The 14686-nt window shown below is 42.7% G+C and overlaps 3 protein-coding genes across 3 annotated transcripts in view; all 3 read left to right on the forward strand.

Moving 5' to 3' along the window:
• LOC309564419 (uncharacterized protein) overlaps positions 1 to 14686 on the forward strand; it is a gene marked incomplete at its 3' end in the record, with an annotated part of 909898 nt that overhangs the window by 378844 nt on the left and 516368 nt on the right.
• Positions 1 to 14686, forward strand: part of LOC309563477 (uncharacterized protein) — a gene marked incomplete at its 5' end in the record, with an annotated part of 99647 nt that overhangs the window by 17133 nt on the left and 67828 nt on the right. The window contains 7 exon segments of the mRNA XM_082267870.1: positions 2727 to 3126; positions 3319 to 3462; positions 3571 to 3792; positions 3985 to 4134; positions 4237 to 4380; positions 4650 to 4793; positions 5903 to 5996. Coding sequence (XP_082123996.1) covers positions 2727 to 3126; positions 3319 to 3462; positions 3571 to 3792; positions 3985 to 4134; positions 4237 to 4380; positions 4650 to 4793; positions 5903 to 5996 — 1298 coding nt within the window.
• LOC309563478 (uncharacterized protein) overlaps positions 1 to 14686 on the forward strand; it is a gene marked incomplete at its 3' end in the record, with an annotated part of 79608 nt that overhangs the window by 5800 nt on the left and 59122 nt on the right. The gene's annotated exons all lie outside the window — the stretch shown is intronic.

Genomic DNA, 14686 nt, shown 5'->3' on the forward strand with positions numbered 1-14686 from the left:
AAAGCCGATCAACGGCTCTTCCTGTTTACTATGTGACCAGCCGTGATTGGACACAGCTGATCACATGGTAAAGAGCCTACGTCAGATCGGAGATGCAGGGAGTCAGGCTGACACCTCGCATCACCGATCGCCGCTCTGTGCGCCCCCGGGGAGCGCGCAGAGCTGTATTATCCTGCCGCCGTCATATGACGTCCGGTCAGGATAATACAACCACAATCCCGCTGTCATTTTGCTATAGGGCGGGTGGGATGTGGTTAAATTGAGTAAACATTTCTCAGAGGGCCCAGAAACATCAAAGGACTTCTACTCAGCCCCGAAAATTGCCATTAACAATTTATCAAAACCATTACTTAGCAGACCACTGATAACGAGAGACCTATCTTGCATCCAATCACAACGTTTATCTACAGGCCCCGGCTACAAAACCTCATAAGCCTGGTATTTCATGGGCGGTCCATGTGGAATAAACACTTTTTGGCCAGAATACTTGCTTAATTGTTAATGAAAAATGCGTAAACTGTCCAGACATGGATATGGAACAGCTTGTTGGTCAATTGTCCAAATACTTTTAAAAGGAGGGTCCTACAAAAATAGTTTGGTATAATTCCTAAACCATTCACCCAATCTGTATGTAAATATCCTCTTGAATTCTTTTACATTATTATTATACAGGATTTATATAGCGCCAACAGTTTGCGCAGCGCTTTACAGTGTGGGGGAAGACAATACAGTTACAATACAATTCAATACAGGAGGAATTAGAGGGCCCTGCTCGTTAGAGCTTACAATCTAGAACATTAGAAGAGAAGTTTAAATTAAGTAAACATTTCTTAGAGGATCTGGAATATTCTGTTTCCAAGAAATGAGATGGATGAAGGTCCATCTCTAATGTCCTGTTTCCAAGGAATGAGGTGAAGGTCCATCTCTAATACTCTATTTCCAAGAAATTAGACGGAGGAAGGTCCATCTCTTATATTCTGTTTCCAAGAAATGAGGTGGAAGAATGTCCATCTCCGATGTTCTGTTTCCAAGAAATCAGGTGGATGAAGGTCCATCTCTAATGTTCTGTTTCCAAGAAATGAGGTGAAGGTCTATTTCTAATGTTCTGTTTCCAAGAATTAAGGTGAAGGTCCATCTCTAATGTTCTGTTTCCAAGAAATGAGGCGAAGGTCTATTTCTAATGTCCTGTTTCCAAGAACTGAGGTGAAGGTCCATCTCTCTAATGTTCTGTTTCCAAGAAATGAGATGAAGGTCTATTTCTAATGTCCTGTTTCCAAGAACTGAGGTGAAGGTCCATCTCTAATGTTCTGTTTCCAAGAAATGAGGTGAAGGTCTATTTCTAATGTCCTGTTTCCAAGAATTAAGGTGAAGGTCCATCTCTAATGTTCTGTTTCCAAGAAATGAGGTGAAGGTCTATTTCTAATGTCCTGTTTCCAAGAATTAAGGTGAAGGTCCATCTCTCTAATGTTCTGTTTCCAAGAATTAAGGTGAAGGTCTATTTCTAATGTCCTGTTTCCAAGAATTGAGGTGAAGGTCCATCTCTAATGTTCTGTTTCCAAGAACTGAGGTGAAGGTCCATCTCTAATGTCCTGTTTCCAAGAATTAAGGTGAAGGTCCATCTCTAATGTTCTGTTTCCAAGAACTGAGGTGAAGGTCCATCTCTAATGTTCTGTTTCCAAGAATTGAGGTGAAGGTCCATCTCTAATGTTCTGTTTCCAAGAATTGAGGTGAAGGTCCATCTCTAATGTCCTGTTTCCAAGAACTGAGGTGAAGGTCCATCTCTAATGTCCTGTTTCCAAGAACTGAGGTGAAGGTCCATCTCTAATGTTCTGTTTCCAAGAAATTAGGTGAAGGTCTATTTCTAATGTCCTGTTTCCAAGAATTAAGGTGAAGGTCCATCTCTCTAATGTTCTGTTTCCAAGAAATTAGGTGAAGGTCTATTTCTAATGTCCTGTTTCCAAGAATTAAGGTGAAGGTCCATCTCTCTAATGTTCTGTTTCCAAGAAATGAGATGAAGGTCTATTTCTAATGTCCTGTTTCCAAGAACTGAGGTGAAGGTCCATCTCTAATGTTCTTTTTCCAAGAACTGAGGTGAAGGTCCATCTCTAATGTCCTGTTTCCAAGAACTGAGGTGAAGGTCCATCTCTAATGTTCTTTTTCCAAGAACTGAGGTGAAGGCCCATCTCTAATGTCCTGTTTCCAAGAACTGAGGTGAAGGTCCATCTCTAATGTCCTGTTTCCAAGAACTGAGGTGAAGGTCCATCTCTAATGTCCTGTTTCCAAGAACTGAGGTGAAGGTCCATCTCTAATGTCCTGTTTCCAAGAATTGAGGTGAAGGTCCATCTCTAATGTCCTGTTTCCAAGAACTGAGGTGAAGGTCCATCTCTAATGTTCTGTTTCCAAGAATTGAGGTGAAGGTCCATCTCTAATGTCCTGTTTCCAAGAACTGAGGTGAAGGTCCATCTCTAATGTCCTGTTTCCAAGAACTGAGGTGAAGGTCCATCTCTAATGTTCTGTTTCCAAGAATTGAGGTGAAGGTCCATCTCTAATGTTCTGTTTCCAAGAACTGAGGTGAAGGTCCATCTTTAATGTCCCGTTTCCAAGAAATGAGGTAGAGGAAGGTCCAATTTTGTTCTTCACCAAAACCATGTCATCCTCTTTGATTTAATGGTATTCTATTCTTTATCTGACTTATATTCATATTTTTATGTTATGATTGCTCCCAGTTAGACGACAGATCTGTAAAACTGATGGTAGATCAACACATGATTTCTGATTGTAATGCTTCTAAAAACATATTTTTCCCAACAGATGGATGCAGTGCGTGGAATATCTCGAAGGGGCATCCTATTTTATCTTCAGATTACGACCCTGCACCATACCTGCCAGGAGATAATGTCATTACTCAAAATGTACCGAGATCAATGGAGTCATCTGATAGATCCCATATTCTAACTTCAAATATGTATTCAAGTTTCGGGAGGTCAACAGATCCTTCTAATCCCGGGGAACCTTCCTTAAGCCATCAAGGCATTAACACAGGCGAGAGTTCGTTGTTATGTTTAGAGTGCGGGAAATCTTTCACTCATAAAGGAGGCTTTGTTAAACACCAGAGAGTTCACACGGGTGAGCGTCCCTATTTATGTTCAGAGTGCGGGAAATCTTTCACTCGTAAAGAAAGCCTTTATGTACACCAGAAAACTCACACAGGTGAGCGTCCTTATTCATGTTCAGAGTGCGGGAAGTCTTTCATTGAAAATGGAAAACTTCTTATACACCAGAGAATTCACACAGGTGAGCGCCCCTATTCATGTTCAGAGTGCGGGAAAACTTTCGTTCAGAAAGGAGGACTTGTTAGACACCAGAAAATTCACACGGGTGAACGTCCCTATTCATGTTTAGAATGTGAGAAGCGTTTCATTAACAAAGGAGAACTTTTTAGACATCAGAAAAGCCACACGGGTGAGCGTCCTTATTCGTGTACAGAGTGCGGGAAATCTTTCAGCGAGAAAGCAAGACTTGATAGACACCAGAGAATCCACACTGATGACAGACCTTTTTCATGTCCAGAGTGTGGGAAAACTTTTGTCCAGAAAGCAAACCTTCTTTCACACCAGAGATGTCACACAGGAGAGCGTCCGTATTTATGTTCAGAGTGCGGGAAATCTTTCACTGAGAAAAAAGTTCTTGTTATTCACCAAAGAATTCACACAGGGGTTCAACCTTTTTCATGTTCAGTGTGCGGGGAACGTTTTATTCGGAGAGAACATAAACATCAGAGAATTCACACGGGTGAGTGTCCCTATTCATGTTCAGAGTGCGGGAAAACTTTCATTCAGAAAAAAGAACTTGTTACACACCAGAAAATTCACACGGGTGAACGTCCCTATTCATGTTTAGAATGTGAGAAGCGTTTCATTAACAAAGGAGAACTTCATAGACATCAGAAAAGCCACACGGGTGAGCGTCCTTATTCATGTACAGAGTGCGGGAAATCTTTCAGCGACAAAGCAAGACTTCATAGACACCAGAGAATCCACACTGATGACAGACCTTTTTCATGTCCAGAGTGTGGGAAAACTTTTGTCCAGAAAGCAAACCTTCTTTCACACCAGAGATGTCACACAGGAGAGCGTCCGTATTTATGTTCAGAGTGCGGGAAATCTTTCACTGAGAAAAAAGTTCTTCTTATTCACCAAAGAATTCACACAGGGGTTAAACCTTATTCATGTTCAGAGTGCGGTAAATGTTTCACTGAGAAAAAAGGTCTTCTTGCTCACCAAAGAATTCACACGGGAGAGCACCCTTATTCATGTTCAGAGTGCGGGAAATCTTTCATTCGGAGAGAAGGACTTCATCGACATCTGAGAATTCACACAGGTGAGCGCCCCTATTCGTGTCCAGTGTGCGGGAAACGTTTCAGGGAGAAAGGAAAACTTCTTAGACACCAGAAAACTCACACAGAGAAAAAGCCTTAATCGTGTCCAGAGTGTGAGCAGTGTTTTAGCAGGAAAGGAGACCTTCTAAGACACCAGAGAAGTCACACAGGTGAATCTCCCTATTTATGTGCGGGAAATGTTACACTGAAAAAAAAGTACTTCTTATACACCAAAGAATTCACACGGGCGTTCAACCTTATTCATGTTCAGAGTGTGGGGAAATTTTTATTCAGAAAGGAAACTTTCTTAAGCACCAGCGGAGTCACACTGGTGAGCGTCCCTTTTCATGTTCGGGGTGCGGGAAAAGTTTCATTGTGAAATACGGACTTATTAGACACCAGAGAATTCACACAGGTGAGCATTCCGATACCTGTTAAGGGTGCGGGAAACATTTCACTGAGAAAAGAAAATTTGTTTTGACACCAGGAAATTCACACACAGACCTTAGTTATGTCGAGAGTGTGGGAAACTGTTTTAATCAAAACCTATATAACTGGGGAATTGACACCAAAAAAACTTCCATTTTCATGTTTGAGTGTGGGAAATGTTTATTTTTTAAATAAGACTTTGACACCAGAGAAGTCACACCTTTCTTTCTCATTAGAGTTTGGAAAATGTTTCATTCAGCAAGGGAACCTTCCTAAACAACAGCAAGCTCACACCTTTTTCCATGTTCAGACTGGAAAGCATTTTAAAAGCCTTGTTGAGACATTTCTTTATATTCAAAGTGCGGGAAATGTTTTTCACCTGAAGGTGCATTCTACATGATATACAATAAAAAAATTCAGCCGTCAGAAATGGGGTCCTCATAATAGGTGGGTATGGAGATAGAAGTCTACTGAGGAACTTTTGTGGCTCCACAAGCCTCGGATTCTGTAGGGGGAAGGATGACCAAAGGGATGTGCTTTGCGTGCCGCAGAGCGTTGGGGGGTGCAGCACAAATTTGCAACGTTTTTCAGGGTGTGGTTCAATACTTGTAGACTTTTTGGGATTAAGTTATAATAAAACAACAGCGTTAAACTGTGGTTATTCATGGGCAAAGATGGTGACACTTTGGCAACTGTGAGAAGGAGTTGAGCATTGAAGAAGACCTACACGGTGGCTATCATGACCATACGTGGACAACTCTACAGCATTGAAGAAGGCCTACACGGTGGCTATCATGACCATACGGGGACAACTCTACAGCATTGAAGAAGACCTACACGGTGGCTATCATGACCATACGGGGACAACTCTACAGCATTGAAGAAGAACTACATGGTGGCTATCATGACCATACATGGACAACTCTACAGCATTGAAGAAGACCTACACGGTGGCTATCATGACCATACGTGGACAACTCTACAGCATTGAAGAAGACCTACACGGTGGCTATCATGACCATACATGGACAACTCTACAGCATTGAAGAAGACCTACACGGTGGCTATCATGACCATACGTGGACAACTCTACAGCACTGAAGAAGACCTACACGGTGGCTATCATGACCATTCATGGACAACTCTACAGCATTGAAGAAGACCTACACGGTGGCTATCATGACCATACGTGGACAACTCTACAGCACTGAAGAAGACCTACACGGTGGCTATCATGACCATACATGGACAACTCTACAGCATTGAAGAAGACCTACACGGTGGCTATCATGACCATACATGGACAACTCTACAGCATTGAAGAAGACCTACACGGTGGCTATCATGACCATACGTGGACAACTCTACAGCATTGAAGAAGACTTACACGGTGGCTATCATGACCATACGTGGACAACTCTACAGCATTGAAGAACACCTACATGGTGGCTATCATGACCATACATGGACAACTCTACCAATACACTGCAGCCAAATATACACTATATTGTCCAAAGTATTGGGACCCCGGCCTTTACACGCACATGAACTTTAATGGCATCCCAGTCTTAGTCCGTAAGGGTTCAATATTGAGTTGGCCAACTCTTTGCAGACACCATTTGGGTCTATCTTTCCCCCAGAGAACCAGAAGCTTGTGGGATTACAAAAATTCCCTGCTATACTTCTATTTCAAGAGATACCGAAGAGAGAAAACTGTAGTAGACAGACCTCACCACCGGGGTCTCCAAGAAGAAGACAGGAGGAGACTTACCCTAGCACACTGTATCTACACTATATTGTCAAAAGTATTGAGACGCCTGCCATTACACGCACTTGAACTTTAATGACATCCCAGTCTTAAGCCCCGTACACACGCGTCGAAAATCGGCAGGGAATTTTCGTCGGACGACCGATCTGCCGATTTTCGGCTTGTTAGTATGATGCTTCCGACAACCGACTCCGACTTTTCGGCCGAAAATAATCTGGTGTGCAGGCTATAAAATTTTTGTCTGCCGTCAAAACACGGCCGATTTTTGTGCAGTCAGTACAGATTTAGACAGGGAAAAATCTGATGAGCAAGTCTGGGCATGCTCAGAGAAGAAAGAACACAAAGAAAGCCAACCAACACATGACATCACTTCTGAAGTAGAATTTTTTGTCGGGCGAGAAAATTAGTGTGCAGTCTAGGCACATTCCAACCAACAAAACGCCACTCTGGACAAAAGACGGACGACCGGTCGGCCAATAATCGTTGCGTGTGTACTAGGCTTTAGTCCGTAGGGGTTTAATATTGAGTTGGCAAACTCTTTGCAGACACCATTTGGGTCTATCTTTCCCCCGGAGAACCTGAAGCTTGTGGGATTACAAAAATTCCCTGCTATACTTCTATTTCAAGAGATACCGAAGGGAGAAAACTGTAGTAGACAGACCTCACCACCGGAGTCTCCAAGAAGAGGACAGGAGGAGACTTACCCTAGCACACTGTATCTACACTATATTGCCAAAAGTATTGGGACGCCTGCCTTTACACGCACATGAACTTTAATGGCATCCCAGTCTTAGTCCGTAGGGTTCAATATTGAGTTGGCCCACCCTTTTTGTTTTTTTTTTTTTTTTTTGTTTTTGTTTTTTTTGCCTTACTGGAGAAGCTAGGTTTTCATTGGTCAAGCTAATGTATTAATAAATAAAAATGATGTATCTTTTTGCATAAGTTATACAAGATTTGTATCTTTATTAGTTAATCCAACTTTCCAAAATAAAAAAAATAAAAAAAAAGCTCTACACTTTACAGTATTTTCTTTTTTTTACCAATTGCCGTAATTCTTAGATGATCAATAATTGAAGTGTGCTCAGTTCTTAGAGAGTCCATCCATTCATGTTCTAATAGTAGAGAAGATCCACAAGTTGTCGTTTTGTACCCACAGGGTAGACAAACTGGGTCATGGTGTGGAGGTAATACAGTATCTTAGGCCCCTTTCATAGGGGCGGATCGATCCGGTCCTCCCATGGGAGGACTGGGGCAGGGGGGAAATTGCCCCCTGGGCCACTCTGATGCCCCGTAAAAAGGCTGCACTGCTTCTGCCACAGACATGCCTAATGGATTCCTGGTGAAGAGAAGTAAAAAGTCCCCACTGCTGACCTATTGAGTGCGGGTTGAAGACAAGGACAGATCGCAGGCCTCCCCACCCCCCTCCATCATGGTTAGCGTAAACTGCGTCTGAGCAGAGGCCAGTTCCATGCCCAACTGGAGACTCTTCTCCCCTGGCCAGCCCTGATCGAGCTGTCCCAGCTCTGCCCAACCGCCCCCTGCTGGCCAGGTTGGGAACGCATATTCAGCTGGTAAGTAGAGAGTATCTGGAGCAGGGCTTCAGCTTGGAATGGGGGTCAGGGAGAAAACGGGAAGAGGGAGAGTGGGAGGGGGGGCCAAGTTGCTGCACCATGGGCCTCTGGTTTGTACTTTCACCTTGGGCCAAAAGTTGCAAGTCTGCCCCTGGGTCCTCCTGTCAGTATTTAAGGGGAAAAAAATGGACCATCCATTGACCTTCATGGAGTGGCGGGGGGTCAACGGACATGTGTCTGTTGACACCTGCTGACATCCAATCTGATCCTATCCACTAAAAACAGTCAAAAATGGGGATCTGTTCCCCATCCATCTAGTGGATCGAATGGCTGTCGGGTGTAAACGGACAGGCGGTCTGTTTACACCCGACCTCCCATAGAGGACAGCGGGCTGTTACATAGTTACAGTAGGTTGAACAAGACACATAAGTCCATCTAGTTCAACCAAAAAAAATCATACAATCCTATATACACAATCCTATACCTGCAGTTGATTCAGAGGAAAGCCAAAAGCCCCAGCAAAGCATGATCCAATTTGCTACAGCAGGGAGAACATTTTTTTCCTGAGCCCCCCGAGAGACAATCGGATATTCTCTGGATCAACTTTACCTCTGCATAGCGGAGCCGACAAAGACCAGCGATCCACCTGCTCAACGGGGAGCCACGGACAGATTCCCTGATGAGCAGGCAGACTCCTGGCGAAGTCCACCCCATGTGATAGGGGCCTTAGAGAGCCTTTTTATTGTTGGATCACTCTCTTGGCTACAGGGGATAATTTGAAAATCTTGGTTTTCCCAATTACATGATCATCATTTTGACTCAACTGTATGTGTTGGGTGCTTCTTTAATGGGTTGGGCATAATAATTTATTAATTTACTAAAGTTGTGTTGCAAATGTAGTCATGACCCCCAAGGAAGCCAATGGAAATGTTGGATTCTCCGTTTCCTGTGACCGAACCCAACAGAACAATGGCACACCAATATCTGGAAAAAAAACAAACACAAAAATAATCTGCAAAATACACTGAACAAAATTATAAACACAACACTTTTTTTTGTTTTTGCCCCCATTTTTCATGAGCTGAACTCAAAGATCTAAGACTTTTTCTATGTACATAAAAGGCCGATTTCTCTCATATATTGTTCCGAAATCTGTCTAAATCTGTGTTAGTGAGCACTTCTCCTTTGCCGGGATAATCCATCCACCTCACAGGTGTGGCATATCAAGATGCTGATTAGACAGCATGATTATTGCACAGGTTTACTGGGGCCAAGATGGAGGTAGATGAAGGTTAGGCCACAGTGGTGCTGGTAGATTTCCTCCTGAATCCTTCCTCTCCCATGTGTCTTCTTTGCAAAAAGTAATCTGACCTCCGTCAATGGTCCACCTGTCCTATGAAAGCTTGTACTGGGGCCCAGATGGAGGCAGATGAAGGTGAGGCTACAGTGCTACTGGTAGATTTCCTCATGATTCCTTCCCATGGGTCTTCTCTGCAAGAAGTCGACTGACCTCCATCAATGGTCCACCTATCCTCTAAAAACCTTTACTGTGGCCGAGATGGAGGCAGATGGATGTTAGTCTACAAAACTGCTAGTAAATTCCTCCTGAATCCTTCCTCTCTTATGGGTCTTCTCTGCAAGAAGTCAAGTAACCTCCATTAAAGGTCCAACTATCCTCCAAGTCAAGTGACCTTAGTCAAAGGTCCACCTATCCTCTGAAAACCTATACTGTGGCCCAAATGGAGGCAGATGAATGATAGGCTACAGTGCTGTTAATAGATTTCCTCCTGAATCCTTCCTCTCCCATGTGTCTTCTTTGCAAAAAGTAATCTGACCTCTGTCAATGGTCCACCTGTCCTATGAAAGCTTGTACTGGGGCCCAGATGGAGGCAGATGAAGGTGAGGCTACAGTGCTGCTGGTAGATTTCCTCATGAATCCTTCCCATGGGTCTTCTCTGCAAGAAGTCAACTGACTTCCATCAATGGTCCACCTATCCTCTGAAAACCTTTACTGTGGCCCAGATTGATGTTAGTCTACAAAACTGCTAGTAGATTCCTCCTGAATTCTTCCCCTCTTATGGGTCTTCTCTGCAAGAAGTCAGGTGACCTCCATCAAAGGTCCAACTATCCTCCAAGTCAACTGGCCTAGGTCAAAGGTCCACCTATCCTCAGAAAACCTATACTGTGGTCCAGATGGAGGCAGATGAATGATAGGCTACAGTGCTGCTGATAGATTTCCTCCTGAATCCTTCTTCTCCCATGAGTCTTCTCTGCAAGAAATCAACTGACCTCCGTCAATGGTCTACCTGTTGTCTGAAAACTGGGGCCCATATGGAGGCAGATGAAGGTTAATAATAAAGAACAAGCTGCGCTAAGTGATGATCATTAGTATATGAATGAACCCAAAAATTAGATGCAATAAATATAAATGACAAAAATTATACAAATAATGGTGAGTATCTGAATTCACAGCAATAACCAGATGCATCAAATAAATAAAAAATAAAATAAATAAATGTATAGATATGTGAATAATCTCAATAGTGAAAGTCCAAAAGTCCCATTAAAGAGTGTAACACATTGTGTAAAATATTCAATATTCTGTGGGAATATACTGTGTGATAAATCCACTGCAAGTGCTCAATCCACCACCAACTTCAGATCTGCTTACCAGAAACCAATTAAAATGGGGCTTATAACCACCAAGGCAGAAGAAGCAGCAAAACTCCAATCGACCATAATAAACCTGGGGAGATGTCCACGATGGTGAATAAGCAGGCCGTAGGTGTCACCTAAGTGACAACACTTGTCCCAACCTCAAGGTGAGGTTGGGACAAGTGTTGATATCATTGGATGTCCTACGATATTAGTGCAATGGTTTATCAAAATTATAGTTTTAGCAAAGAATGCACGAAAGGAATTTTGAGCGTACACATAAACTATGACAGCCTTTCTCAACCTTTTCAACACAGAGGAACCCTTGAAATAAATTTCTGGTCTCGGGAAACCCCTGCTAAAAATTTAAAATCTACAACTCATGACACATTAGTTTGACAGTCAGTGGGAAGAGTCCTCCTTACTCTTGTCATCATTGGGAAGAATTACCCCCCTTAGAGATAGCTAAAAGGAACAATGATGTCATTGGAAACTTATCGGAGAGGCAGAAATTGCCAATTGCTCAAGGAACCCCTAGCAACCTCAGGAGGAACCCTGGCTGAGAAACCCTGCATTAGTGCAACAGTCAGTGGGAAGAATGCTCCTTACTCTTGTTATCATTGGGAAGAATTACCCCCCTTACAGATAAAAGGAACAATGGTGTCATTGGAAATTTATCTGAGAGGCAGAAATTGCCCATTGCTCAAAGAACCCCTAGCAACCTCAGGAGGAACCCTAGGGTTCCATGGAGCCCTGGTTGAGAAACCCTGAACTAGGTTGCACCAAGATACTAGATGGCAAACGTCAAGCTTTAAAATTGCACCCTGGATGGATGGCCATGAACTTTGGTACATTGAAGGGGAATGACAGAACCTCTTTAGTAGTTGCTTGCCACCATTTTCTAGTGCTTGACCTGTGTCACGCCATTTTCTTAAATACAGCTCTGACTTGTAATGACTTATTTCAGTTAAGGTTACTTTAAGTCTTTAGTTACACGAACAATGAACTAAGTAAATCACCCTATGTGTTCTTCAGTGTTCTGACACCTTAAAGCGGAGTTCCGGGCACAAAAAAGATTTTTTTTTTTTGTGCCCCTCCGCTAGGTATGCCGCACCTGAAAAGGAATTGGATAGTTTTTTTTTTTTTTTTTTGTTTACTCACCTTTTTATTGACGATCGTAAATACTCACCTATGACAGCTTCCTCCTCCAGCGCCGAGGCTCACCCCGTCACTTCCTGCCTCGCGATGATTCCTGGGAGCTAAACGTCATAGCTCCCAGGAATCAATGCGCCGCACCGGCCCCACTCGTCATTTGCGGCGCCGCGCCGGAAGTGACGAGAGGGGCCGGTGCAGTGCATTCTGGGACACGAAGACGCGGAAGAAGACAGAGAAGAGGACCGCGCCGGCTTCAGCTGCCCACAACCGAGATGGAAACGCTGTGGAAGAAAATTTCTAAGTAAGTATTTTTTCTAAAAGGTAAGTGCGAACCGGGACAGATCAGAGGCTAGCCATTGTGGAATGTGCTAGCCCTGACTGTCCCGGGGGTATGTTCAACAAAAAAACGTTTTTCTGCCCGGAACTCCGCTTTAAGATAAAGATACATTCCATTTCCTTCTGTTCCTAACACATTTACTTCATCTTAAGTCTACTTTGAGTTAAAGGGTCTAGACAGGGCGTATTTTGCAATTTCTAACGAACATTCTGTATTAACCCATTGTTTGACTTTTGTGAGATGTGACTCTTCCTGAGAGCACTCACTCCCCCCTCCCAACTGTATTTCCTGTTCAATTCTGTGTATAATAGTTACCCCGCTTTGCTGAATAAACTTAAGAATGTTTTAGACTGAACACTGGTTGCATGTGTCTTCTTCCACAGGATAAAGCATTCTCCAGAGCTCTGCTTTCTTTTGCATAGAACAGACATTTGCTAAAAGGTCAGGGACTTATCTTTTACATATACATTTAAGGTATCTAGGGTGAATATTAAGAGAAATCACCTTCAGATTGGGGGCTCGTCCGGGATTTGAACCCGGGACCTCTCGCAAATCTCTCCCAAATCTTTCATAGGCAATACTTTGAAAGCCTTTACAGGTCATCCACTTAGATTTAACCATAAATAATGGCCCTAGAATTACTGCTTTCACTCCCGCTTGTGAGGTGACAGGTATAGGCACAATTGACGTTCAGTTCCCTTGAGGCATATGTTTATGTTTATATGTGCGTGTAGGTGGGGGCTTTACTTTTTCTGGGGGGGGGGGTTAAGTGCTTCCATATAATAATAATAATATTATTTAATGTAAGTATTTTTTTTTTTATAAATTCAATGTTTATTGAAAAAGGAATAGGCATACAACATATTCAAGAGCAGTGGTACATGTCCAAAAACAGTAGGCAAGCGGAAAACAACGTAGGAGGTAATAAAAAAAAACATATCTCAGGACAAGTGATCCCACAGTGATAAACACGAAAGGCAAGATCAAAGAGCTGACTGCAGGGCACTGGCCCTCCAGAAAGGTCTCAACCTCAGCCGGCATCCATCAAGTGGCTGGCATATGGAGACAGAGAGGAACCGATCCGGTGGCCCATCCTGCTCGTAAATTTCGAGAGGTAGGTAGGTTTTGTATGCCCTAGGGGAAGGAGATTTTCCAGAGAGAGGAAGCGCTAGTAATGTAAGTATTAATTTAATAAAATAATGCTATTTTCATTCTATATCCTTGTTGTTTTTTTATTATACCGGATATAATATATTCAAACAATTTTTAGAATGTTCTAAAAAGCAGTTAAAGTAATAAAAAGCAATAAAGGCCGACGGTTTATATCCTCTAAGAGGTGATGATCTCACTTATTGTCGGTGAGCCGAACAAACAGGAAGTGATGTCAAAAATATACAGGAAGTGATCAAAGATGCAGACAGGAAGTTCTGGGTCAGAGGTGAGTCAGGAGGAAGTAGAGAGGAGACATTGCTGGAACTGGCAGCAGAGGAGGTAATAAGATATTATTTTATATTTACACCCAGTAATCCCCCCGTCATGTTCCGTCCTCTTCCTCCATAGTCATATATCTTAATATAGAATAATTTATCCATCTGTCCATCCAGAGCCTCTGGTTTATAGACCGGATACATCCTAAATATAGAGCCATTTATCCAACTGTCCATCCAGAGCCTCTGGTTTATAGACCGGATACATCCTAAATATAGAACCATTTATCCAACCGTCCATCCAGAGCCTCTGGTTTATAGACCGGATACATCCTAAATATAGAACCATTTATCCAACTGTCCACCCAGAACCTCTGGTTTATAAACCGGATATATCCTAAATATAGAACCATTTATCCAACTGTCCATCCAGAGCCTCTGGTTTATAGACCGGATACATCCTAAATATAGAACCATTTATCCAACTGTCCACCCAGAACCTCTGGTTTATAAACCGGATATATCCTAAATATAGAACCATTTATCCAACTGTCCATCGAGAGCCTCTGGTTTATAGACCGGATACATCCTAAATATAGAACCATTTATCCAACTGTCCATCGAGAGCCTCTGGTTTATAGACCGGATACATCCTAAATATAGATCCATTTATCCAACTGTCCATCCAGAGCCTCTGGTTTATAGACCAGATACATCCTAAATATAGAACCATTTATCCAACTGTCCATCCAGAGCCTCTGGTTTATAGACCAGATACATCCTAAATATAGAACCATTTATCCAACTGTCCATCCAGAGCCTCTGGTTTATAGACCGGATACATCCTAAATATAGAACCATCTATCCAACTGTCCATCCAGAGCCTCTGGTTTATAGACCGGATACATCCTAAATATAGAACCATTTATCCAACTGTCCATCCAGAGCCTCTGGTTTATAGACCAG

This window comes from Pelophylax lessonae, assembly GCF_965119305.1.
Source record: "Pelophylax lessonae genome assembly, chromosome: 9".
NCBI lineage: Eukaryota > Metazoa > Chordata > Amphibia > Anura > Ranidae > Pelophylax > Pelophylax lessonae.